Raw genomic sequence first — 12,698 nt, 5'->3', positions numbered from 1 at the left:
ACATCTATCGTCTGCCACATACAATGCTTTTTTAACACATCTCTCTGGGCAGGTTAATAACACCTCCTAGACTCCAATTATGCAAATGCAATCAACACCCGGCTGCCACTAACAGATTATGTGGATTGGACCGAAATTCACCATATTTATTCCCAGATAATTTTTTTGTACAAGTCATTCTGAATTGAGAAAGCTGGTCGGATGCCCAGTGAAACGTCTTCAAGAAAAATACAGAAAGCACAGTTGCCTTGACTTATTCTTTACAGATTCCCCTGAGGACGTCAGTGGTGACGATACGTAGGGGTGGGTCTACCATACGAAACACGTTTGATTTTTTAAATTTTAAATAATCTATTTCTGGAACTATTACCAGATGAAATAATTTTTCTTTGCATGACTGTGGGAATACTTTACACTGAGGACTGATGGTAAAGCACGAGATACGAAAGACGCCGCAGTAACGGTGTCCCATCAGACAAAATGTTTGGGGCTGTCTGTTACAGCCGAAAGTTTGTGGTGAGTACGCACTCTATTAGGGGGATGTATTGATCTTAATACAAACCCCAGGGAAGCACCACTCTACCGAACATTGGAAGGCTCTGCTACTTGGCTTTGAAGCTGAGCTGTATACTTCAGAGACTGTAGCTGTTTATATTCATCGTTTGTCAGCACAATTAATTGTCATTCATAATTATTTTCGTTTATACTTCTGTTTACTCACCAGAATTTTTTCAAGTATATGATTTGTCACCTAATGTTATCCATGCACATGTAGGTGTAAAAAAGTGAAGGACTTTTTCAATTTGTGTAGATTTATTCACTTTATTTTTACACACTGAGACACCTAGAAACACTTGTTTAAAAGTCACCCCCTAACCGTACACATGTTCATTTACTAGTACAGTGCCGTGTTTTTCATTGATTAACGGTACTTGCATTCATGTGGCCTTTTTATGACTTATAGTCCACAAACACGATTATATGGTAATTTGATTCACCTACTAGCGCTGTTAATTCGGTTTAAACACAGATATACCATGACCTGGATGAATGAGAACCTTCACAGACACAAGACAGAATTATGTACCAGATTATAGAATTATACTAATTAAAATATAAAACACATGCTTTGCATTTTCCAACAGGCCCAGCAGAACATCGGTAAAACTGAGGCTTCCATAAATGTTCCATAAAATTGTCAAACAATAACTTGTATACATTTTCAGTCTTTTGACATAGCAGTGGTGTCTGTCTTCCCGTCTGTGCAGCCCTTTCTGTTGGTGTAAGGCACCGGAGTCTTTACCTTCTCACTGGGGGGGCCTCCTATTTACTCCATTAATGAATCTATACGTTTGTAAACTCATATTGGGTTCCACATGTCACTTACCCAATTTTAAAGAATAAATAATTCTACCAGCCATAGGGATCTCCCCTTATATAATGTACGGCTTCTTTTTTTTTTTTCAGAGAGCTGCCTGTCACCAGGGAATGTTATATTTCTTCATTCATTATATTTTCAGAATTCTCTTGTGGTTTTGCTACAGTTTAGATTGTTATTAACGCTAATAATAACAGTGATCTCATTTTCCTGAAATACATCAAAGCTTGCTTTTTCTTTATACAAATAAATGTGTTCATAATATGGCACTCTATAGGCCAGAGGTTCTCAACCTGTGGGTCGCGACCCAAAAGTGGGTCGCAACTCACTGTTGAAGGGGTCGCAACATCCACTTCTGCTGCGCTAGGTGAGAGGCCCCTCAGCCTCCTCCTAGCGCAGCAGTGTCAGTCAGCGGGAGGACAGCAGAGGCGGTGAATATAAAAGTGCCGCTATACACACTCCCTGGCCGCTGCAGCGACATCTAGTGGCCGGGGCGTGTGTACAGCAGGGCTTTTCTATTCACAGCAGCTGCTGTCCTCCTGCCTCCCATACAATGCGGGCTCTGCTGGAGGCGGGCGTCTTAGCAGTGCTGGGGCGGAGAAGGCCGCATGGAGACAGAGCAGGCAAGCAGGTAGCAGGAGCTGGGGAGGGCTTGTATTCTTGTGAGTGTGCTTCTATTTTTAGTCCCAAGTCCAGCGCCTTACTAATTCTGGAGTCCAGAGCTCGGTTGGGGGTCACCACAACTTGGCAAATGTTACCAATGGGTCCCGGCCCTAGAAAGGTTGAGAACCACTGCTATAGGCAGTGGTGTCACAGTAAGGTGCCCATATACTGTGCAAATTTTGGCCGGCTTTTAAGGAACTGGTCAAAATTCGCACAGCTGACGGCACCCTTTCGGTCGGCATTCTTCATTCAGCTGATCGTAGGAGCTGGCCGGAATATTTTCGCATGATAGGAGCTGGCAGCCAGAGGCCGCTGTCAAAATACAGTACAAACAGCGGGGTTTCTTTGATCGACACACCCCTAAGTGTTGATGGAGGAATCTGCTCTATATTTCTCATTCAGCCCGCGGGTTAAATGAGAAAAATAGATCAGTGTATGGCCAGCTTTAGACATACTTTATGTATGCAAGATACGGAGGTTGCCAGGGGGGCCCCATCAAAATTTTGCTATGAGCCCCACGACCTGTAGTTACTTGCCTGTCTATATGGTAACACTGTGCTACTATGTAACTATTTTGTGTACATATGACCAGTGGCGTCACAAGGGGGGTGCCACCCGCACCTGGGTGCCCCCATTGGAGGGGTGACACCAAAATGACTGACAGTCATTTTGGTGTCACCCCTCTGAAAAGTCGGGCATTCAGTCATTGACCGAGAGCCTGACAGTTGCAGGAGAGAGGAGGGGACCCGGCAGCATACCTCATCCCGCCAGATGAACGTCCACTCCTCCCTCTGCCAGCGCCCATCACCAAGATGGATGCCAGCAGGCGTCAATAAGATGGCCGCGCATGCGCAAGATGAAGTCACGGTGGGGTGTCCCCAGGTCTCTGCTCTGGGTGTCACCCGGCCTCGGGATGCCCCCGTCTATAGGGAATAGTAAGAAGGGTGCTTATAAAACAAAGCAGAAAAGAAATCTAAATCAGCCAATGATTCTAATTTAAAGTGTATGAAAGGTTCATGTGAGTGTTTTCAGTTTTGGATAGTGGTGAAGGGTTAGCGACCCTCTCACGTTTTGATAGCTGCCTTTATCCTCGCTAGGGAGCTTCAACCTCTTTGTCCTAATTACTATTGTCACTTTTGGCCATACAGTGTATGAAAGCTGCCCCTGCTATTATGAAATCAGTAAGGGTCACATGCAGTAAGTGGAGTCTCTGTGTGTGTGTCAAGAATCTATACTTGTTTCCTGACAGTGACCACTGCAGGCATTAAATGGTCAGGCAGATGGCATGTTCAGAAGGAGTTCAGCTCACATATTTCTCTCAAGACAGGTTTTATGCAAGAGGTTTGTCTTGTATCATGTATCTGCCATAGGATGTACTGTACATAGGACCAGAGGGTAAAACAGAGAGTCAGGATGAATTGTCCTTTACATAATGGTCACAAATATAACTCCAGGCCTTGGTATTTAGACCTGGCAGAACAAAAAGGATACATTGGTAAACTTAAATATTACAGGTAATAACACACAGTGTACCAACTGGAAGGGCAACGCATAGAGAAATGGGTGGAGATGATGGTCTGGTTCCTGAAAGGAGGGTCTGGTGGACAATGCACAGAGACATGGGTAAAGGTAGTGGTCTGGTTCCTGAGAGGAGGGTCTAGTGGACAATGCATAGAGACATGGGTAAAGGTAGTGATCTGGTTCCTGAGAGTAGGGTCTGATGTACAATGCATAGAGACATGGGTAATGGTAGTGGACTGGTTCCTGAAAGGAGGGTCTGGTGGACAATGCACTGAGACATGGCTAAAGGTAGTGGTCTGGTGTCTGAGAGGAGGGCCTGGTGGACAATGCACAGAGACATGGGTAGTGGTAGTGGCCTGGTTCCTGAGAGGAGAGCCTAATGGAAAATGTACAGATACATAGGTGGAGGTGACATTCTGGCTCCTTCGAGAAGGGACCTGATGAACAATGTACAAAGACACGGGCAGGGGTAGCACTTTGGCTTCTAAGGGGACTAATATGACAGAATGCATACACAGACATGACTAGAGGAAGATTCTTGCTTTTGAGAGGACAATATACAGTGACATGGGTGGAGGGGCCTGACGGACAATGTACAGAGACATGGGTAGAGGCAGTGCTCTGGTTCCTAAGACTAGGGCAATGAACGGAAGCATGGGTGGAGGCAGTAGTCTGGTACCTGAGAGGAGGGCCTGATGGACAACGAACAGAAACATGGTTGAAAGTGACATCCTGGCTTCTCAGAGGAGGGACCTGGTGAACAATGTACAAAGACATGGGTGAGTGCAGCAGTCTGGCTTCTAAGGTGAGGAACACGGAACACATACCTGACTAGAGGAAGTTGTCCTGCTATAGAGAGGAGGAGCCTAATAGACAATGTTCTGAGACATGATGAGGTGGCATTTAAAGGAGAACTATGGGGTTAAGGCTTTTCCCCATAGTTCTCCTTAGGGTAACGGGAGGACACAAACTAGCGTCCTCCCGTCACCCTAAGCTCAGTATACCGCAAGCTACAGCCAGCGGTATACTGAGACGCCGCAGCTGAAGCGGATCCCGACAATTATGCCGGGATCCGCCCAGCTGCGTGAGTGACAGCTGGGCGAACAGATACCGGCGTTCGCTCACCTCTCGATCCTGTCACGGCTCTCTGCCGTGACAGGGGAGGGGCTGGATACCCCCCTCCTCGCTCCGATCCGCCAGCGCTGTCTGGCGGATCAGATGGGGGAGGGGGCGGGTACAGCTGGCTCTGCCTCTAGATAGGCAGAGCCAGCTGTCAGTCACACAGCTGGGCGGATCCAGACATAATTGTCGGGATCCGCTTCAGCTGCGGCGTCTCAGTATACCACGAGCTGTAGCTTGTAGTATACTGTGGCGTCTCAGTATACCGCGAACTGCAGCTCGCGATATACTGAGCTTACAGTGACGGGAGGATGCTAGTTTGTGTCCTCCCGTTACCCTAAGGAGAACTATGGGGAAAAGCCTTAACCCCATAGTTCTCCTTTAAAGAAAAGCAAAACCAAAGTAAAAGAAAAAACCAGAACCCAACTCTTATAGGGGAAGGGGGACACAGCCACTAACAGTAAAATACCCCCCAAAAAAACTAACCACGTAAGGATGATCACTAAGTATGGCTCTGGATGGGAGAGACTTAGAAGAATCCTAACGAAACACTGGCACATCTTTGATTTATGCCCCACACTATCTGAGATTGTTGGTCCTAGACCTCTCCTTACAGCCCGCCGATCACAGAATTTGAGGGATGTTCTTGTCCATTCAGAATATAAACCCAATTCCCAGAGAATTACCTTCCTGAATGGTAATAGACCGGTGGGCATGTTCCCGTGTGGTAAATGCCCCATGTGCCTGCCGGTAGATAAAACCTGAGTCTTTTCAAATTCTGAACGTAACAAAGTAGTTAATATTGTTCAATTTGTCAACTGTGGCTCTAGCAGGATCATTTACCAACTTGAATGTCCCTGTCACAAATTCTATGTAGGCAAGACTAAACTCCAAATGCGGATTCGCATCAGTGAACACATCAGGGAACATCAAGAAAAAAAACAGTGAAAGTCCACTGGCTACACATTTTACAGAATTTCATAATGGATCATCAGAAGGTCTAAAGGTTAAAGCTATATATGCCCTGAACCTTTCCCCTCGTCAAGGTGACTTTGATAGGATCCTGTTGCAAAAAGAGAAAATGTGGATCTATAGAGTGGGCCCTATGATTCCACAAGGTCTTAATAATGAACTGAATTTAGGAGTATTCCTTTGAAAATGTGTCCTCAATCTATGATCTTATTTTCGTCAATAGTTCCCCCGTTTTTCAAATGTGCAGAGAAAAATAGCGATGCAAATCATGTGAGAACTCTCCCTCTTCTCCCCCTTTTTTTTTAAATGAAAGAATGTCCGGGCTTCATTGACGCCAAGCTAATCTCAACCCATTAACAACCTGAAGGGCTGATACGCTTCAGGTGCGAGATGACCATATATGGGTTACCCACATATCTCCCCCTCACTTCCTTACCTCACATATCTCCCCCTCACGTCCTGACAAAGCCCAGTAGTGGGAGGGGCGAAACGCGTAGACGCGGGTTTGACGCTGTGTGAGCGTAAGGCTGGATGACCACGATACTTTCGATGCTTGAGAAAATATCGCAATGATATCGTAAATGAACAACGGATTACCCATACTTGGATACACCGCTAAAGACCTAACCTGACCAGGAGTGACTGCAACAAAAAAAGTGATTTCCTAACAAGTGAATAAGATGTGATCACATCCACAAAGGAATCCAACGCCACTTCGGATACAAAACAACTCATGTGAGTAATGACTTCCTCTTAAAAATCACTGGAATCCTGGATGCACCTGTCACTAAATATAACCTCAGTATCTGGTTCATTATCACTGAATGACACAACGATTTAAAGTATAAGAAATACCTCTTACTATCTGAATTTTGAACAGCAGAGACTATTTCCAAATCAACAAGCCCCAAGTGTGTTTCCACACAAGTGATACAAGTTAACTACAAAGGATACACTTGCCGATCTAATTACAATCATTCTGCCTAACCAGACCATATACCAAAGAACTATCCTACCCTGTTTCCCCAAAAATAAGTCCTGCCCCGGAAATAAGACCTAGTACTATTTTTGGGAATTGCTAAAATATAAGAGATACCCCGAAAATAAGACCTAGTTGTGACCATTCCCATGGTCGGTGGTGGCATAAGGGGGAACTTGAAGAGCCGCGGGAGAGGCGGGAAAGAATCAGCGGTACCAACGAAGCCAGCGCTAGAGGAAGTGAGGCGGCAGCGGAGGGAGCAGAGCCGCATAAGCCGATGCCTCCTCTATAGCGCAGGCTCCTGTCACAGGCGAAGTGATACCAAATGCACTCCGCCTGTGAGGAATCCATAGTGAAAGTGCGCTTCGCTCATTCTGGCCAACGATTGGTTAGCAAATTGTTCTTGGGAAGGTAAGGCGCCCGATTGCCCTGATCACCATATTTTTGTACATGAATAAGTGTGGATTGTTGTACATTAAAAAAAAAATAAGACCTTCCCCCGAAAATAAGACCTAGAGTGTTTTTTTGAGCCAAAAAAAATAGAAGACAGTGTCTTATTTTCGGGGAAACACGGTAATTGGTCTTTGATACTGAGAAACGAAAAAAAACACAGTGAGTGGAGTCCGCAGACACAAATCAACTTAAATTATAATAGCCACAGTATACTCATCACAAGTGTTTATCAATCATTCGATTCAACACAACTAACTGGCTGCATTGTCTGCTGCTCATTTTGTTGCGCTATACTCATTAATCTGAGTTAGTTTATGATTTCAATTGTGCAGTTATACTGGGTATCCGTTACATCCCCGCATATGAATTATAATTAATTTTATGTGGCTGATCCATGCTGTCTATGTATGTCTTGAAGTCTGCAGACAATGTGTGTATTTTAATCTACTGGTAAGTAATGGACGGTGGTCTCTTTACTAAATATTTCGATCATTTTGATATTTTTGAACAATGAAACGCATTTCATATATACCTTGTCTGTCCCGTCCCATTAAGTGACCTCTTGGTGTGGCTAACCCTTTTGGCCAACCCATTTCTTTTCTTCAGGCATGGTGGCCCAACGAAGTACTGATGGGGTGGTCATAATAATCTGGCCACTCAGTGTATTTCTACTACACTCCACGATTATACCCCACTTATCCTTACTATCTGCAGTAAATGAAAAAAATGCAATTCCTGCTGCAGGTTATCTATCGGTGGGATTTTCAGGGATCTTGTGTGGAAAAGGACATTGCCTAGAATTAGACTGGAGGTACTCCAATACCCCAAAGCCTCAGGTTTTCTTCTAGCTCCAAACCCATAGCTCTATTTCATTGCTGCACAACTCAAACATATAGCTGTCTGGGAGCAACTCTACACAAAGTCATCCAGGGTGCTTCCACTCCTGTTTCAGGGAACAAATCTTTTGCATGCCTAAAGTGTATTTCCACTTTTGCAGCCAAAATTGATAAAGCTCACCCCCGGGATGGACTACAATGTTACGTTTCGTTTACCAATTTGTATTAACATTGTAGTCCATTGGGGGAGTGAGCTTGGAGCGGTGACTACTTTACAACACACACATAGGGACCATGGGGAACAAAAGTAGCCCCCCTCCAGAAGGAAGGACAGGGTCCGCACCGATTCAGAGATGCTCGCTGGATGTTGGCCATAGAATGGGTCTTTGCTACTCCTCCCACTGTGAAGGAATGGTTAAGAGAACCTGATAGATGCATATAAATCAAGACACTTACTTCCTTTTGAAATGTCCTGCACAAATTTCCCCAAATCTGTTTCTGTTGGGTGGACGTGCTGGGTCATGGTGCTGCTTAATATGCAAGACTTGGCCTTATTATTTAGTACCCTTGTCGTAATGAGTGAAATCACCAGGCCCACACTCACAAGTGTAGTGTGGGGGCTGCAGCCCGCACCCGGTTGACACCATTGGAGGGGAGACACCAAAATGACTGACAGTCATTTTGGTATCACCCCCTGTAAAAAAGACGGGCACTCGGTCATAGACTGAGAGCCCGACAGTGTCAGGAGAGAGGAGGAGACCCAGCGGCATACCTCATCCTGCCGGGTGAACGTCACCTCCTTTCCTCCTTTCTCTGCCAACGTCCACCACTAATATTAATATAAAGGAAAATCTCGGCATCAGTGTCCGTGACATGATTTCATCTATTGTCAGTTTTAAACAACAAACACATACAAGGAAGATTTAAAAAAAAAAAAAACCCTTGCTTTAAAGAGAGCGAATGTGGAGGGCTGTTCACCATGCAGTGGATTCAATACCCAACCAATGGCTGAGGGATGCTGATGTGTTTTGTGCTTAGGCACAGCTGCAGCCCTGTATGTGAAATCCTTTGAGACATTTTAAGATGATAGCACTGGTGGGCATGAGTCAGCACTTGGCATCCGGTGGGTGAATATAGAATGCAGAACACCATTGCACCTGCATACGTTTCTCCAAAATCATTAGTTTAGTGTAAGAAAAACATTTCATGATGAATTTACTTACTTTTTCACATCTTGGTTCCTTAGGCTGTAAAAATAGGCATTCAGGATGAGAGCCTGACCATGACCATAATGTTATCATTCCTGAATGATGTGTAACGTAAGGGGATACACACAGCCAAACTTCATTCAAAAGCCATGACTGGAGAAAGAAAAATGCTAGTGAACTCCAGAAACCCAAAGAAGAACATTAGAAGAAGATCTGTAGGCAACAGCCAAGGAAGGAGAATGAGTGTTCTCCATGAAGAGGAGAAGGAGATGTCCACTGCTGACAGGTTGCCTAAGAAAAAGTACATTCACATATGCAGCCACTGAGAAAGTGTAATAGAACTTAGTAGAAGTTGGCAGACCGTATAAGTGTGTATATACCCAGAACAGTGGAGAAGAGAGCAGCATGGTTGAGGGTCTGAGAAGCACAGAAGAACAAAGCCGGAGGTTATATTAATTTTTCCATCAGAAATGATCTAGGAGTCAGAAAGGTCAGATGAAAGAACAATACCACCAAACAACATCAAGAAACATGGATGTCACCATTACTGCAGAATGATATCAGTGGACACCCAACCTTCCTGTGTTCATATAATGCAACATAACATATCTGCAGCATAGCACATGTAATATCATTAAATGTGATACCCAAAACCTTAGGCAATTACCCAATCTGTGCAAGCTTTAAGAAAATAGTATGCTCATGATCTGGGTTGAGAGCTCTGACAGAACTTAGGAACAGTCCACGCAGGTGTGTATATAACCAGCAGGGTGAGTGGACGAACAGCATTGTGGTAGAGAGGGTCTAGGACCTTAGATGAATGAAGCGGAAGGTTGTATGGACCAGTTTGTTATGGAAAAAATCTGGAATTTGTTTCATTTTTTTATATGCTGTTTCCTCTGTTCTGGAAGAGTTTGTCTACTCAGCTAGCAGCATTTCCTTTGGAAGACCTTTTTACATTTGATGGGGAGGAATGTAGGTGGTGGAGGACTGGAAATGATGGGGAAATGTAAGGGATGGGGGGAGGTAAATGGGGTAGAGTATACGTGATGGGGTAGAGTATACGTGATGGGGTAGAGTATACGTGATGAGGTGGAGTATATGTGATGGGGTAGAGTATACGTGATGAGGTGGAGTATACATAATGGCAAGGGCTGCTCAGAACTGCAAGGACCTCCTTCACCACACCCAGGTATGGAGATGGTTGTCAGGAATCCTCCCATGTATTATCTGTGTCCTCTGTATAAGGATTCCTATGAATACGAGTCTCAGCCTCGCCCTGTGTAGGAATGTACAGAATCGGTCACACTGGTTAATGAGTGTCAGAGACTTTCACTTTCACTTCTCTCTTCTGCTGCCAGCGATGGCGTCTGCTGATCTGAGGAAGGAGCTGGAATGTTCCGTCTGTCTGAGCAACTATACAGATCCTGTAACCCTGAAATGTGGACACAATTTCTGCCGGGACTGTATTGGTCGTGTGCTGGATACACAGGAGGCGTCTGGAGGTTATTCCTGTCCTGAATGCAGAGAGAAGTTCCAGAAGCGGCCTGCACTGCACAGGAACATAACACTGCGTAACATAGTGGAGAATTTCCTGTCTGCTCAGCCAGATCAGGAGGAGTCCGGAGTCTTCTGTACTTATTGTATTCACGCTCCTGTACCTGCTGTGAAGTCCTGTCTGCATTGTGAAGCTTCTCTGTGTGACAACCACCTGAGAGTCCACAGCAAGTCACCAGAACACGTCTTATGTGACCTCACCACTTCCCCGCAGAACAGGAAATGCTCCGTCCATAAGGAACTACTGAAGTATTACTGTACTGAGGACTCTGCCTGTATCTGTGTGTCCTGTTGTCTGATTGGAGGACATAAAGGACATGAGATGGAGTCACTGGATGAGGCCTCTGAGAAGAAGAAGGAGACACTAAGAAATGTTCTCCAGAAACTGTTGACAGAGAAAGAGGAGATGGAGGAAAGAGTCCAGAGTCTGAAGGAACACAAGAGGAAAGTATAAGGAAAAGCGGCCGGTGACACAGTGGGAGTCACTGCCCTGTTCAGAGAGCTCAGGAGACATCTGGAGAACCTGGAGAAGAGAGTCCTGAGTGAGACCTCCGAGGAGGAAAAGCGGATCTCCCTCCGCGTGTCGGAGATGATCCGGAAACTGGAAATAAAGAAGGACGAGCTGTCCAGGAAGATGCGTCACATTGAGGAGCTGTGTAGCATGACGGACCCACTGACTGTCTTACAGGAATCAGACACAGGGGACTTGTGTCATACTGGGGAGGGAGATGATGAGGACAGAGAGAGACATGATAGACTCCTCAATGATGGACGGGGTCTGGATGTGGCTGGAATCTCACACACATTGCACATGTTATCTGATATAATAACAGGGATAAATGTATTCTTCTATATACAGGAAACTGAAGACATATTACTGGATGTGAGCACAGCTAGTAATCTTCTACAGATATCACATGACAGGAAAACTGCATCCTCGTCATCAAATCAGAATCGTCCAAAAACTCAAGAGAGATTTCAGTATTATCCTCAGGTGTTGAGCAGTCAGAGTTTCTCCTCAGGGCGACATTACTGGGAAGTGGATGTCGGGGGGTCAGAGTCCTGGAGAGTCGGGATGTGTTACCCCAGTATGGAGAGGAGAGGAGATCAGTCAGCGATTGGAGATAATAAGAAGTCCTGGAGTTTGGGGAGGTGGGTGGGGTGCGGGGGCGGTATCCATTACTCAGTGATACATGACAGTAAGAAGATCCTATTACCCGGCAAGGACTCCAGTAACAGAGTCAGGATCTACCTGGATTATGAGGCCGGACGGATCTCCTTTTATGATTTGTGTGACCATTTCCGACACCTCCACACCTTCACCACCACCTTCACTGAGCCCCTCCATGCCGGGTTAGGTGTATACAGAACTTGTATAAAGATATCTGGGGGGCATCAGATGTGAGAGATCTGCCCAGAGACTGGTGACATCACAGGGCGGAGAATCTGATTGGTGGAATATTCAGCCAATAGGAGGAAGCAGTGGAAAGGAAATTGCATTACTGATTTATAAATCAGCAGGCTTTGCGGGTGTCATCTTCATCCTCAACTTCTCTTCCCTACCTCGTGGGTCACTGACTAGCAACAAATATGCAGGACATAGGGGAGTGGGCATTAATGTGGCAGATGAGGTTTAATGTCGATAAATGCAAAGTAATGCACTTTGGAATTAAAAATAAACAAATGGGTTATACAATTATGGGTATGCCGCTGGGGAAGTCAGAAATGGAGAAGGATTTGGGGGTCATTGTAGACCACAAACTGAAAGGTAGTTTGCAGTGCCAGGCTGCTGTAAACAAAGCTAGCAGGGTCTTGTCCTGTATTAAAAAGGGGATGTATTGCAGGGACAAGTCTATAATTTTGCCACTTTATAGATCATTGGTTCGACCTCATCTGGAGTACGCGGTCCAGTTCTGGTCACCAGTACTAAGAAAAGATGTCCTTGAGTTGGAAAAAGTCCAGCGAAGGGCAACCAAACTAATTAGGGGTATGGAGGACCAGAGCTACGAGAC

General features: G+C 45.2%; 2 protein-coding genes across 2 annotated transcripts in view; one reads left to right on the top strand and one right to left on the bottom strand.

Moving 5' to 3' along the window:
- The window catches only part of LOC108799699 (olfactory receptor 1G1-like), a 12,679-nt gene extending 4,235 nt beyond the window's left edge, over window positions 1-8,444 (bottom strand). The window contains exon 1 of the mRNA XM_018571598.1: window positions 8,378-8,444. Coding sequence (XP_018427100.1) covers window positions 8,378-8,444 — 67 coding nt within the window. The remainder of the gene's footprint in view (window positions 1-8,377) is intronic.
- A 1,959-nt stretch (window positions 8,445-10,403) lies between these two features.
- LOC108799698 overlaps window positions 10,404-12,698 on the top strand; it is an 8,297-nt gene continuing 6,002 nt past the window's right edge. The window contains 1 exon segment of the mRNA XM_018571597.1: window positions 10,404-12,087. Coding sequence (XP_018427099.1) covers window positions 10,445-12,087 — 1,643 coding nt within the window. The 5' untranslated portion in view covers window positions 10,404-10,444.

The sequence above is a fragment of the Nanorana parkeri genome, unplaced genomic scaffold, assembly GCF_000935625.1.
Source record: "Nanorana parkeri isolate BGI_ZX_2015 unplaced genomic scaffold, ASM93562v1 scaffold1791, whole genome shotgun sequence".
Lineage (NCBI taxonomy): Eukaryota > Metazoa > Chordata > Amphibia > Anura > Dicroglossidae > Nanorana > Nanorana parkeri.
This window is presented reverse-complemented; position numbering and strand designations above follow the sequence as displayed.